The sequence below is a fragment of the Streptopelia decaocto genome, assembly GCF_964273445.1.
Source record: "Streptopelia decaocto genome assembly, chromosome: 1".
Taxonomy (NCBI): Eukaryota; Metazoa; Chordata; class Aves; order Columbiformes; family Columbidae; genus Streptopelia; species Streptopelia decaocto.
In genome coordinates this window covers 14,985,550-15,000,868 of record NC_138663.1, presented here as the reverse complement: position 1 = coordinate 15,000,868, position 15,319 = coordinate 14,985,550, and the positions used below count along the sequence as shown (strand labels likewise).

The 15,319-nt window shown below is 43.5% G+C and overlaps 1 protein-coding gene across 6 annotated transcripts in view; it reads left to right on the top strand.

Annotated features, from left to right (window-relative positions):
* SRPK2 (SRSF protein kinase 2) overlaps positions 1–15,319 on the top strand; it is a 142,216-nt gene that overhangs the window by 123,489 nt on the left and 3,408 nt on the right. For 3 of the 6 annotated variants that reach the window (XM_082046947.1, XM_082046950.1, XM_082046949.1), the window contains 2 exons: positions 10,105–10,174; positions 11,400–11,492. In XM_082046947.1, the coding sequence (XP_081903073.1) occupies positions 10,105–10,174; positions 11,400–11,492 (163 nt within the window). Of the gene's footprint in view, positions 1–10,104; positions 10,175–10,873; positions 10,967–11,399; positions 11,493–15,319 lie in introns of all 6 variants that reach the window. The other 3 variants (XM_082046948.1, XM_082046951.1, XM_082046952.1) reach the window with 2 other exon arrangements.

Below are 15,319 nucleotides of genomic sequence, written 5' to 3'. Positions count from 1 at the left end.
TCTTGCCAAGTGCAGTGAAAACATTCATCAGAGTAGGTTTGTAAATCACAGCTTTAGATTCTTAGAAGAGAAGGAATTTATTTTATTAGTAAAATATGTGGTAACATTCTGTAGAATCTGTTTTAACACAGTAAAACTGAAATTATAGATTTTTAAAAAAAATCTTCAAATAGGAAAAGTAAAAACCTTTCAACTTTCTGAATCACTCTGTTTGTAATATCATTTTGAGGACAAATAAGCTACATGCATCTTCTCATTAAAGATAGTTTTGGAAATACATTTAGAAATATCTTTGTCTATTTTCAAAGTGAAACTTATTCAAATCTTTGTATTTTACAAATACATGTCTGAAAAGAGAAAGTGTGAGGAGGAGGAGGAGAAGACTCAAATACTAGACACAGTTTGCAGGCGTGGGTGATGAGAATTGCAGAGCTCGGAGAGGAGGAGGATTGAAAGGAACATGAAATCCTACAGATATTATAAGCTCAGCAAGCCATGTGTTGGAAGTAACTAACCCATAAGTAAGATTGCAAGTATGTTTCCTCTGGAGTTTAATACTATAGCTTTTGCTTTAGTACACAGAAAAAACATCCATTTCCAAATTTATTCTTCCATTTGGGGGCAAAATGTAGAATTTTTCTATTACATTGAAAACAAAGCATAGAAAATATTCTGCAGTTTTGATGCTGAATTCTTTGAATAATTCTCTTACCTAACTACAAATTACTATAGAGACCTTTCATGCCTTTTACCTGTTATTTTGTAAACCTTACTTGAACTTAATACCTTTTTGTGGTATTGAATACTCTATATTCGTCATCCTTTAAGGTTGTACTAATTTTGTATACAGTCTTTTAGCTCAAGCCACATGGAAAAGGCTGAAGTCTATCTAGGATTGTGTTTAAATAAAGTGAGGTCCTTAATAGCAACATCACGCCCAGGGAGTGTAATATTCTCACAATACTTGGGGTTGTCCAGCCCTTTACACTTTAATCCTTTTCCATGTAATGTAAGCGTTACTGCTTTCTTCATGCGAGTCCTTTCTCAAAGTCAAGGGGAAAAAAAAAAAAAAGTCTAATGCATCTATCACTAGGGGTATCTTAATTCAGATTTACTATTATTTACAAAATATCAGTGTTTTCATGAGAAAATTATACTTCTGCTTTTTTGTTATGTCAGCCTTAAAGACAGTAAAGCGTTTGAGGCAGAAACACCAGAATTCTGTCTTCTGCCACAGACTTTGCTTTTTTTCCCCTTAAAAAATGCTGTAGAAATTTTATAATCTTGCAGCACGGACATACAATTGTTGAATTCAGTTGCTGTCATTACATAGTCCTGTGAAAAACAGAGATCAGTCTCTCAAGCTCACCCCGAAGGTTCAACATTTCACAGCCCCTCAGGATGAGCTTTCATTCCTGTATGGTTGAGAAGATGGGTTGGAGTGCTATGAGTGCTAATCCTGCATCGGGTGGCAAGCAGCTCCGAGGCAGGGACTGGCTTGAAGACCTTAACAGCTCTTTCTGCAGAGGACTTCTCACAGAGATTAGTGGCCAGGGAGACATTCCTGATGCAGAGCTGCAAACTTGCAATTAACTTATTTAGCTTGTCTGTGGAAATTGTGATTTGATTCTCTCCAATCCCTAAAGCGGCTGAGAACTGTGAAGTACCAAAGTGTTATAATGCCACGATAGTCTCACCTTTCTCAAGTTTGGATTCCTTGTACCTAGATGTAGTGCAGAAAATGCCCTTCTAGGTTACCTTGCTCTTGTTCCATATTAAATTCACTTTTTACTGTAGTGTTTCCTGTTACGTGTGTTTTCAAAAGGATTGTCTACTGCAGCAGGAGCTGAAGGTGTTGTTAATTTTCAGCCGAAATATGGGTCAGGTACCATGATAGCCATGTTGTCCAGGACTCTCAAAGAAGAGCAGAGACTTCTTTGTTGTGTTGCTTTGCTTGTACAACAAGTCTAAGTCATTAAGAGCACGTTTGGAAGCCGTACTTATGTGAAATGAGTGGTCAAGCAGCATTGCCACCATTTTTTTTCTTGGCGAGTTTTCCATCCTTCCGTACTTTGCCCAGCGTGACAGTACCGAGTGCACACGAAAAGGTGTCCTACCAGCTGACTCCATAGTGATTGCACATGGTATTTCTCATTCCCTGCTTTTTTAAACTTAAAAAATAAAAAGGGTTGTCGATTAAGGAGTAGCTGCATGTTAGTAAGTGACCTAAGTTTGAGATTGTGTTCAGGTTAGGCAAGGAATTGCTCTGATCATATCCACCTGTCAGAAACACTGCGTTTGTGAATGGGTAGGAAGGGTGCTGTGTGGCTTTCCAGTGGGAACCGCGTTACATAATTACAGATCCTGTACTTCATTCTGATCATGATTTTGACTTTGGATGAGCTCTTTTGTCTCAGTTTATATGAAAGGATAATAACACATATTGCAAAAGTGTGTGCCTAATATGAATGATGTGAATGAATGTGAATGCAAAGTATAGAAAAGTAGCATCAGAGCAAAGGCTGGATGCTGGATTCACTAGTGTGTCAGTTATTCTAGAACAGGGATGTCCAACTTATTGTCACCAGGGGCCACATCAGCCTCGCAGTCGCCTTCACAGGACTGTATAATTGTCAGAGTAGTTAGATTTATACAGTCCTAAAATTACATTCGGCCCTTTAAAGGTGACCGCAAGGCTGATGTGGCCCCCGGTGAAAATGAGTTTGACATCCCTGTTCTAGATAATGTCTCAGTGTAAAAAAAAAAGACAATAAAACCAGATCTTTCTTTGAATTAGTTTAAGTTTCATAGAATCTTTATGTCAGGTTGACCTCCAGATGTCTACATAAAACACCTCAATCTTTTCATGTGTCCTGGCTAGATTTTATGAAGGACTACTTGGAATGCATGGGGCCAGGATTCACTGAGATCTTAACTTGCTCTTGTGCTTTTTGAATCTCCATTTGAGCCTAAGGTTTTCCAATGCTTTTTGCTTGCTAATGCAATAATCCTCCTTGCTGGGAATAGCATTGACTATGAGAGTAGCAGAGCTACTGGTTCTTGTATTTATGGCAGCAAGCGTTAAGCACAGAAGTTGTGTTGAATCACAGCAGCAGCAGGCTTTTTTCATCATACCCTTTGCTCATCAGGTTTTTTTAGTTAGTCTTTAGTAGTGCGGATGGAGATGGTGATGATGATGTTTTTAAACAAAAGTGTCTGATGAGGGTACCCTGAGAATGTGAAGCACCCATGTTCATGTATGCACAGCCACTTGGAGCATTCCTCCCTCGTCAGACTGGCTTTTAGGATGTTGCATCTACATGGAGTGTTCTCCTCAGCTGGGCTCTGCTAATACAGGTTGGTTTTGTCTAGCCACCAACCCTATGTGTTTGGTGTAGCTTTCAGGAAAGAAAAGTCTTGTTTTATTTGTATTGTCTTTATCATGGAAATAACCAGAGATTCTGATCAGGATGACTTGTGCTGGAAGGCTACGTAGAGCCATGTAAGGACTCTACCCAGATAGCATATAATACAAGAGAAACAGTGCAGAGAGGGAGAAACAACTTGGTGGTAATAACATTACAGTTCTTTTGGTGTTATGTCAGTGAATAAGTAGCAGTCTGTGAGCTGAATCTCCTAACGTTAGATGGTTCAACATGACCCAGTTCTTGTGCTCCGAACAGGAAAAGTACCTTTTTGATTCAGCTTTAGAGGATGACAGGGAGTATCCTCAGGCCTCTACTCTGGTGGTCTGAGACTCAGAGTCTTTAAAAAAAAAAAGAAAAAAAAAAAAGGTAAAAAAAAAAAAGGCAGGGGGAAAAAAGAGGATGATACATCTCTTTGGAGGCTTGTCATCAGTGCATGAATGATGTGCTGTGAAGCCCATGAAAGAAGTTGGATACCAGTGGGCTTTTCCAGACTACAACAGAGTTGTTCGCTTGCTCTGTGCTCTGCAAAGGTGGCAACAAAAGTGTAACTTAAATTTTTTCTCAAACTTTTGGTGTCTGGGTGATTTTTTTCTGCTATTGTCTGTTGGTACGTTTTTAAGTTTTGCTAAGGAAATCGCACAGTGCCCTTTCTTTTTCTTTTAACAATGTGGCCTATTTAAGTGGAATGCTCAGCTGCTGTCATGGAAAGCTAGACAGTGAGGATCTCTCTCCACATTTATTAAACTCTAGAAAATTCTGTGTTCCCTTGCTGTACTAAACCCTATTGTAATGATGCCAACAGGGATATGCATCTCTCGTTTTCACCCAAAAAAAGGAACAGATTTGGAGCCGGCGCTGCCTTTGGCAGGATTGAAACCACCTTTGATCATTTAATTTTATCAGGCTGAAATTTCCACATTTGCAGCAATGAGAGAGTTGCTTTCTGTGGAGCAGAATCTGAACAGGCACTGCATGATTTAGCATTTCCTAAATCTCAAAAACCATGGAGCCCAGTATTCCAGTGCTGCTGCCAAGGAATCCTGGCAAGATAAGGGAGGTAGCACTGGCAGAGGGTGTCCCTTTGTGTTGCTTCTGGAAATTACTGCAAGCTCCAAGATTACTCTGTTTTTCCTTGTTAATGCTCTTTAGATTGGAGACAAGAAAGGCACCTGAAATGATGAGTCTCATCATCTGACTTCTGTTGTTCATCATGTACAATCTTGTTTGAGCTGTGGGGAGAAGATGACTGTGTCACAAGCCAGGACATTAACAAGACTATGATTTTAACACTTACCTGAGGTGGCTTTTGCAGTGATTTGTGATTCCTGAAACATCTTGTTTTTATAATAAGAACTAGCAAATAGATCATAACTGTATATCGGCAGGAAGTCAGAGAAGGAGAAAATTGTAGTTGGTGTTTTATCTACTCAAAGAGAATACAAATTATGAAAGAAAATACTACTGGGGTGAGAGGGAAAGGGGGCAGGCAAACAGCTTTCAAAGTGAGGGAGATGCTTCTACAAGACAAGCAAGCTTACAGGGTGTGTTTTATTATGAGCATTTCTATTCATGTGAGAGAATGCAGAGGGACAGAATGAAGACTGAGCAGAATATAGTAACTTATGATGTTAAAATTAAACCTACAGGTAGGTGCTTGTAGTTCAGCCCCCAGTTTACTTCTTTCCATAATGGCCTCTAATGTGAAGTGGAGAGGAGAGGTGACCATCCTTAACTACTCTTCCTGTATTGTAAGTGGGGAAAAAAACGATAGTGTCTCCATGGGATCATGAGTATCATCATGCTAGTATGGGCGAGTGGCACATACTGAAGGTGTGATGCCAAGCCTCAGTCTGCACAGAAGCAGTATTTTGAGGAAAAATGGAAAATTAAAAATCTGGTTGAGGGAAGAGAAGAACTTCAAGTCACTATGCACATATTTTTCAGTAGGCAGACACAGTACAAAATGCTGTTATTAATCACTGTATACCCTTTTTGGAGGTGGTGGGTGGACAACCTGAAACATTCAAAAGAAAATGATTTTCCGAAGAAATTGACTTTTAAAGCAACCACTCAGCATGTGCATGGTTCTGAGGTTGGAGTACAGCAAATAATAGAAACCTGTTTCCTTTTCAAGCTTCCCATGCATGTCTGTGTTTTGTACATCTGGCCTTTCTTAGCAAGCACTAACAGTGCAAAATGCCTTTTATGTTGTTTCACTGCCTGGCTCTTCAGAGGGGGATATCCATGGGAGAGCCAGCTGTCAGCTGGTGTGTGTCTCCAAAAGCTTTTCACTCTTCTTTCCATGCTCCCACTTACCTATGGAGCCACGTTCTTAAAACTAAGCCTATTTTTAAAGCAGGTACAATCTTCTTATTCACAGCACTTCTTTTCAGCTGGGGCAGAGAAACTCTGGCCAAGAGCCTGATCCCATCTGTCAAAATAATAATTCTGGCCTATAACTTGTCCTTTTTCAGCTGGGGCTTCATAAGAGGAATTCAGGGAGGCTGATGCAGTCCAAGTGAATTGTTCTTGCAGTCCTCTCCCAGACAGCTTTCACTAGGCATGCATCCATTTTCAGTCACCAGATTGAGTGCACAGCTGTCGCACAGTGAAAATGTAGCTATTTCCAATTGTGCGATTAGACACGGATCCATAATATACAATAGTGATGCCAACAGTTTAGTGTTGTGGTACGTTCATATACAGTCACGTGGCAGGAGAGGTATAATAGCCTCTCTAGAGCCTACAGAAGCAGCAGTGTGACCATTTCTATGAAAGGTTCTCCATCTGCAGATGGAGAAAAGGATTCTAGGCTGTTTTTTTGTGATAACCCTAGGAAAGTGATCAGTAGCGATTGCCAGTACAGTCAGTAAGGATGGATGATTGGCTTGGGCTTTTGTGCCATATGTTGAGTGTGCTGTATCTCATTTGTTATCTCCATATAATAACTGAAATGCTGATTTCTGTTGAGGGAAATGTCAACATTAAGTAAAAAAAGATCATGGTAATTCAAAGCTCGAGTTTCTGTCAAGAAACTAGTTTTTATAAATGAATGCCCTTACTTTCAAAGGGAAAGTAAGTAAATATGGTTAATCTGTATTTGTAGCATCATAGAAATAATAGCCAAATTTAGTTTGAAAGGAGACTGTGGTACTCCACCTCCTGCTTGAACTAGAGTTAATCTCAAGGTTAGATGAGGTTGCTTAGAGCCTCACCCAGCTGAGGTGTACGTATCTGTCAGGACACCATTCCCACAGCCTGGCCCACTGCTCAGCCCATCTTGCCGAACAGTTTTTTCCTCATATCCACTTGGAATTTTCCATCTTGTTGCACGTGTGTGTTCTCTGTTGTCCTTTCACTGGGAAGAGTGTATCTTGATCTTCTCTGTTACTGCCTTTCAGGCAGAGTGCAGCAATTCCGTGCCCCTTTCTCCTTCCCTTCTCCAACCTGAACAAACAGCCTCACCAGCCTCTGCTCCTGCATCTCCCGCTCAGCCCCCTCAAGTCTTAGAGGTCCTCCCTGGTCTTTCTCCAGTTTGGCAGGGTCTCTCTGGTACTGGTGGCCTCAGTGTGGTGCCAGGTGTGCAGGTGTGGGTGCTGACAGGAAGTCGCCTCCCACCGAGGGCTGGTAATGCCCCTGGGTCCAGCCCAGCATGTGGTTAAGCCTGCATTACCATGAGGGTGCTCTGCTGACCTGTCCAACCTGCTGTCAGTCAGAGTCTCCACCTCCTGGTTTTATTACAGAGTGTCAGCGACTTAGGAATTGGAAATGGGGTGGTTTTATGTACCTACAGTTGGGTGCAGAGCGTCATTGGGTGCTGAAGAGTGCTGGGGAAGCCCAGAGCAGCGGCGCGTTCCCAGAGCTGGTTCCGAGTCCGGCGGCACAGAGCTCTTCTGGCGGTGGCGCTGACTCGGTAATGGGTGCACGTGCCTTCTGGTGCACCACACCTTTGGACATCAGCTTAAAGAGCAGAGCCCTGACACAGTCCAGAGGTGTCATTGTCCTTCTTGTGGTTTATTACCGTGTTTTTAATGCTGATTGTTTTACTTCACGGTAAAAACCTAGGTCAAGGATTTATTTTTTTTTAAATTAGTCCCTACTAGTATCATGTATCTTGTGCTATGTAGCCAGTCCATCCTACAGATCTCTAGGAACTTATTACCAGGTTGCTACAGATGAACCTGTGAGACATTGTCCTGCATGAATGCTAAGATTTATTATTACAGATAATTACGCGGCACCCAAAGGCAGGGCTGTCTCTGGGCTGTCTTGTGTGCACCCAAGTCAGAAGTTGGTTTGTTCTTGATGCAGAGTCCTTTAAGGAGAGTTAGGAAATCAAATATCTGAGACGCCACAGCTGTGGCCCATACTGGGCATGGAGTCAAAGCTATACAAAAAGGAAAAAGGCAGCAGCATCATAATTTTGAAAAGCTTTAGTTTCTCTTCAGCAAAAGGGTGTTATAAATATCCCAAATCTATGAGAGCTTGCAGCTCTTATTATATACAAGCAGATCTAAAAATCCAGTGTACTGCTGTGGTATGCTTACCTCTTGTTTCTTTGTGAACAGTTTGCATAGTTTCTCCACTTTAATCCTCTTAGGCCCACACAGACATAACAAGCTATTAAGACTTCATTTTTGGGGACAGAAGCTGTATTCTTTTGGAGTCTACCTTTGTGGCTAAATTCAGGTACATTTCCATTGTTGCCCAGGAATACGTTAAATAGAAATGAGTTTGTTGAATGTCCTCAGAAATCAGCCCCATCAGCGGGAGAGCCGACCTGGCTCTTCCAGTGACTACATTCCCATTAGTTACAGAGGGGACGCTTGGGACTCTTGTCTCAAGAGGACAACCATGTTCTCCGTGTTGTGTTTAGAGATCTCTACCAGTGATCTCCTCTGGCTACTCTAAAAATTTCCTCAGTTTAAATACCTGGTAACTTAAGAAGTCCGCTGTAAAATGAAAATTCAGTCTTGAGCTTTAGAATAAGAAGAAAAGTGAATAGCTATTAGTGATAGTGACGTCAGAAATTAAATGCCTGTTTGTATGATCAACGGGAATGTCAACAAGGGTCACTTTTGCTTTTTTGGCTGCTATGTATGATTGCAATAAATTATTTTGGCTATAGCGCACTTGGATGACACTGCAGTTCACAGCTTGAAAAAGCCAAGTGCCCTTAAATAAGCTAAATTTAAAGGTGATTTAACAATTCCAGATTACAAATTGGAACAGAAAAGTTTATGCTTTCAGGAGGCAAATATTTTGTAGTAAATATTCTGACGGAGCAAAATCCCCTCCTAGAGCTGTGCCAAGAAGTTCTGCCTGATTCTTGAAATGATTTTCTGGATCAGATATTTTCCCTGGTCTTGGAGATGAAGAATAGTTTGGTGTTTAAACCACCTGGAAAGAATTACATTCCTGTGGCTGTTTGGGTAATTGGTGATCCAGAGCAGAAGGAGAACTGTTTAACAATTTAGGCTAGATGAATCCATGTTTGAACACAGGTGTGGGCTCTCAGAGTTATTTCAGCACTTTGTGACTTTTTAATATGCATTACATGAATAAAGAAAAACTCAGTTTTGTCCTGCCATGACACAGGGCTAGCATCCCATGGAAGCATCGCGATGGCTGGAGAGATCAGTCATCGTGGTGTCTGCTCGGGATTCCTTCAGCAATGTCAGTCTCAGTATTTTACTCCGTGATTGCAGTATTTACTCTGACAGAGCCCTGGAACAGGCTGCCCAGAGAGGTTGTGGAGTCTCCTTCTCTGGAGACATTCAAACCCGCTTGGACACGTTCCTGTGTGATCTGCTCTGGTGAACCTGCTTTAGCAGGTGGGTTGGAGTAGATGATCTCCAGACGTCCCTCCAACCCCAGCCATTCTGTGATTCTGTGACTTTGGATTCAACAAAAATACGTTTTTAAAAACTGTTTTAGATTTGGAGTCACCAAGGAAGCTTACTGTGTTTGCTAGTTTCAAGTGATTAATTATGGATGGACCATATATGGTTTTTATTTCTGATTCAGACCTTTGTATTTCAGTCCACAACATGCAATCTCTGACAAATAGTTAGCCTTCAAATACAAGTGTAGCTCTTTATTGAATATTTAGAAATAGCTCTCTCTCAGCTTCATTAACTTATACGTATTTAACATGATCAACAGACAGCACGCTAATGTGCTAAACATGTTTAATGTCAGCTTACACAGACACCCCGTGCAGGTGATGTGTTCAGAACCGCTTCCTCTGCAGCTGGATGCTGTTTGCTGGGAACCAGCACAGGGCTGCTCAACGGTCCCAAATCCTCTCTGCTCAGCACATGGAGCCCCCGAGTCGCTGGCTGGGGAGGGACCGCGGCAGTTCCACATTCTGTGTCCATCTCCTTTGTTCATCCCGGCTGAGTGGGCAGAGCCGCCGGGGTTCGGATGTGCTGCCCGTGGCCAAACGTGGGGCTGTCGGGGGCTCCTGCCACAGCCCGGGCTCCGCTGTCCCGGCGCTGCAGGTGTGACGGTCCCCAGGTAAGTGGCTTCTCCTGAGTCTGGGGTCCAGTTGTCAGCCTTGAGCCTCGAATGTTCGTTCCTGCTTGGTTCTGAGATAGTTGTGATGTTTTGCTGACATCTTAAGATCAAAAATGTTATTTCTGAAATACCCATAAATGTGTATGTTATGTTATAGGCTTTTGAGCTAGCAACTGGAGATTATTTGTTTGAACCACACTCTGGTGAAGACTATTCCAGGGATGAAGGTATGAATCTTTTGACATATTATATTTCTGTGTATTTTCACACTCTTCTGAAATTTCCAGTGAGCTTACAATGGGGTTAAGTTTTGTATTTGAGTGAACTGTTCATTCACATTGTTTTCAGAATATAAATATGATTTTTTTCTTTTTAGTTTTAAGTTCCATCACTAGCAATGGGTGGGCATAAACTGCCTTCTGCAGATACTCATCTACTTAACAACTGCCTGAAGGAATTAAACTGCCCTTCTTGTAAGATTGCATATGTGTGGAAACTTGATTGAGAATAACAACATTTTAGTTTAGAAAAGAAACAAACATTTAAACTTTGTAGTATTTTCTCTTTATAAGAGTGACGCTGGAATAATGTTTACATTGTGTATTTTTATTTGAGTTAGGCAATTACTAATTTTTTTTTAAATCAGAATTAACTCCTGCTTCCATCTGTATACCTGTCCATTTTCATGCTTGTTTGCTTGTAAGTGCTCTTTGCAGTGGTAATGTGGCATCATTCATGGTTCCTAAATGCTGATGATGATGCCAGAGCTCTGCTGATCCTGGAAACCTCTGCATGGATTTGCTGCAAACATTGTTGATTTGAAACTATTTCTGATTTTTTACTAATTCCAGTTTCTTTCCTCTTCTTTTTATCCCATCCTTTCCCTGCCCCTTCCACTCCCGTATCCTTTTTTCTCTCCCTCATAGACCACATAGCACACATCATAGAGCTTCTAGGCAATATCCCAAGGCACTTTGCTCTATCTGGAAAATATTCTCGGGAATTCTTCAATCGCAGAGGTAGTACCTCTTCTTTTTGAAAGGTGCCGTGATGCAGACAGAAGTGGAATTGCTGTGGCTGGTTGTAGCTTGTCCCACTGAGGAGCATTTCCTGAAACCACACAACAAAAATTTTTGAAAAACAAAATACGCAGGAATCTGTGACAATTTTTTTTTGTTTTTTTTTAGCTTAATGTTCTGAAAAATGACTATTGGTACATTTTAAACTGCACAGCAAAACTTGTTTGTAGCAGCTGATACTCAAATGCTGTTTTGAGAAGGAAGTTTTGCTGAAAGCATCTTTCCAAATTAGCCACCAAGCCGCTTGCACATCTTTTTTTTTACCAAGATCAATCTATTTCTGTCTGTACCGGGCCAGTGTTAGTGTGTGCATGCAATGTACTGATTAAACTGTTGTATGTTTCTGTTTTGCTGGCAATGTTCTCCAATGCAGACCACATAGCATTGATCATTGAACTGCTGGGAAAAATCCCTCGAAAATACGCTATGTTGGGGAAATATTCCAAGGAGTTTTTCACCAAAAAAGGTAACGGTATTTATGCAACACTAATTTAAAGCATAATACTATCCAAAAGGAGAATATGTTCTTTTATGGGTACTGAAGAAATATATCCATTTAAATGGAGAGCTTGTACTAAAGAAGAATTTTGGTGTAAACTTGGCTTTCTGAGAAAAGCCACAATTTGCAGTATTCATTTCAATATTCCATTTAAAATTCACTTTGGGATGTACTCAACAACGTGTGGATTCTAACATATGTCTGTGTCTATCTGTTGTCCAGTGTTCCTGTAAATGTAAGGAATCAAGTGATGTGTAGCTTGTAAGGTGATGGAAAATCATCTGTGAACTGCTTTTGATCATATATGGTGGTCCAGCACATGCTACTGCAAAGGATAACGGAGGTGGGGAGGGAGTGCCTGGGTGCTGGGCACGGAGCTGCGTGCAGGCGCAGGAAGGACGGCTGTGACGGGACGGGGCGCGCTGCTCCGCTCCGCGCTGCGCTGTCTCGCGGGAAATGCACCGAGTTACCGTCATGCCTGACACTGCAGCCAGAGATGATGACTTGGCTGCGTTTGGCGTTATACAGAAATGCAACTGCTCTACAAGCAGTTGCTACAAGAAAGTAATTAACCTGAGCAAACGCACTGGGCCTGATGGTTCTGTCTTTTGTACTTTGTCTTTGCTCAGCCTGCTCTTTAAGATGGGTTTTTGACACGTGAGGGAATGTAGTGATGCTTCAAGTGTTTTTTGTCCCCTCAGTGCACGAGACAGCACTGTGTTGTGTTGAGGGACCGGCTATGTCAGGAGCACCCATCACGCGATGGGAGAACATCTGGGGATGCTGCCCACAGCTGGCGAGCGCGCGTCCTGCGGCTCCCCGGAGCCCTGCCCCCCGTGCCGGAGCGCACAGCTTGTCGGCAGCGCCGCCGGCTGCATCGTGCACGTGTGGCACTGCGGGCTGAGCTGCGGGGGTCACAGCGCAGGAGATGGTCCAGTGATTCTTCCTCTTGTTGTATTGGAACTGCCTGTTCCACGTGAGGGTGTTTCTGGTACGGCAGGAACCTCTGCAGGAAGGGCACCAGCGACAATCAGGGAGGTGGAGCAGCTGCTGTTTGGGGGAGTCTAACGAATCGCTGGGGCTTTTGCTTGTGGAGGGGAGAAGGTTGCTGGAGGAATGATAAAGGTTTACAAAATGGGAAGGTGGTAGATAAGCTGAAAACAGAGCTGTTGTGCATCAGTACCCACCATATGAGAGTTCGGGGACAGCCAGTGGAACTTGCATGTGGTGACTTTAAAACAAGCGCTTCCCCCCGCAGCAGGGAGTGAGTGCTGGAGCCCACGGACATGGGGTCATAGAGACAGGCCCTGTCAGCAGCGCAAAACCCACCTCAGGTTACATGAGATGAACAGACTCAGGGCTGAGAGGCCCATAAGGGTATTAATCAGTAAAAGGGCTGGGCAGGAGTTACCTGTTTATGGGTTTATGGCAGTCCCAGGAACAAATACAGGCTGGGTGGAGAATGGGTTGAGAGCAGCCATGAAGAGAAGGATTTTGGGATGTTGATTGATGAGAAGCTCAACATGACTTGGCAATGTGCATTTGCAGCCCAGCAAACCAACCATGTCCTGGGCTGCATCAAAACAAGTGTGTCCAGCAGGTCAGGGAGGTGATTCTGCCCCTGTACCTCTGCTCTGGTGAGACCCCACCTGGAGTCCTGTGTTCAGCTCTGGAGCCTCCAACACAGGAGGGACGTGGACCTGTTGGAGCAAGTCCAGAGGAGGCCACAAGAATGATCAGAGAGATGGAACAGCTCTCCTATGAAGACAGGCTGAGAGAGTTGGGATTGTCCAACTTGGAGAAGGCTATGGGAAGGCCTTATAGCACCTTCCAGTGCCTAAAGGGACCTACAGGAAAGCTGGAGAGGGACTTTTTACAAGGGCATATAGTGATAGGACAAGGGGGAATGGCTTTAAACTGGGAGGGGGTAGATTTGGATTAGATAGAAGGAAGAAACTCTTCCCCATGAGGGTGGTGGGGCACTGGAACAGGCTGCCCAGAGAATCTGTGGATGCCCCATCCCTGGCAGTGTTCAAGGTCAGGCTGGACGGGGCTTTGAGCCACCTGGTCTAGTGGAAGGTGTCCCTGCCCATGGCAGGGGGCTTGGACTAGATGATCTTTAAGGTCCCTTCCAACCCAAACCATTCTATGACTCCATGACAGGAGCTGCAGCTGCTGGAGCGAGGGGCAGAGCCTGCAGAACAGCTCCCAGCCCTCCCTGCCCGCCCTGTCTGCACCCGCTGTCAGGAACAGGTACTGAAATACAAAGACCCCGCAGCCAGACCCCCCTGAAGATGGGGTATCTCACATTCCTATTTGTCACTTTATACCAGAGAGGCTGATATTTTCCAGTGACTCCATAAACCTTAAAATGTCCATGATACTTTGTGGTACACAAAGAGGGTGTTTTCACTTGCCTCCATGGGCCTCTTCCACTGCAAAGTGTCGCTGTTGTCCCCTGGGGGAACTTCAGTGACTTCCTCAGAGGCACCATCTGCTGGGGCTCTGGGCAGGATTTAAGCACTTCAAAAGACTTGCTTCACCCACCACACAAAATGCAAGTTTGCTGTGCAATCCCAGAGTGTACCGGACCCCACCTGTTTTACCGGAAACACAAAATGTCAGATGCAGGACGAAGGAGTAACAGCCCAAGCTGCGTTTTCAGATCAGACCAGTCATTCTGCTGTCTCAAGTCAGGAAAACAAATGCTTTGTGGAGGAAAAATGGAGATGTTGAATTTTCTGCTCACTTTTTAAAGACTTTTTCATGGAATTGGGCACCAGATACCCATGTCCTCGGCCACCCCAGCACCGCCAGCCTCTCTGGTGCCCAGGAGGGTTTGTGTCTGGTGGGCTGGCAGGGGGTGACCCACTGCACCCCGGCCAGCGAGACGCTGCGTTCGGGCCTCATCTGCTGTGGCCTGAGCACTTGAGATCAGATGAAACTTAAATTTGAGAAAAAACTGCTTCTCAGTAAGGGTGACAGACACTGGAACAGGCTGCCCAGGGGGGTTGTGGAGTCTCCTTCTCTGGAGACATTCAAAACCCGCCTGGACATGTTCCTGTGCGACCTCACCTAGGCGTTCCTGCTCCAGCAGGGGGATTGGACTGGATGATCTTCTGAGGTCCCTTCCAGTCCCAAACATACTGTGATACTGTGAAAAGACATTTTACCAGACCCCTCTGTTTAAGGTGGCCTTCCCTGGAGCTTTAGGATGGAAATGGGATGGACCCACCACATTAAATAAAATCTTTGAGCTTCTTGGCCCCCTCAGTTGTTTTTATTGCCTTTTACTTACCCTATTTCAGTTCCATGGTCAGCATCATGATCGTTATTGGAAACTGAAGCACTAGTTTAATTCTTGGCCTCCACACAGATAATTTTTACTATCTTCCATCTTCTTAAACGCTTTTACAATCTTCACAGTATTTCTTGTGGCAGGATTCAGCCCATAGTGCTAAAATAGTTTGTGCCTCACCAGAAGGAACCTCCAGAATACTGTGTTGTGTGGGGTGTGCTGGGCTTAGCTTGGGTATTTCAAACTCAGCCTCCACAAAATAAGAAGAGTAGTTGAACAGTATGAACTCGCCTTCCACAGTGACACCAGGAGGCTCATCTTGCAATCTTACTTTATACAGCTTGAGGGAGGAAACTGAAACGATATAATTTGAATACAAAGATGAAGACGGTGCGTGCACACGCACTCCCCCAAAGTTAGTCTAATTTGGTAAATAATTATAGCAACCCTTGCGATGAACGCTGTGAGCTGCAGGAGCTGTGGACACAACCTGATG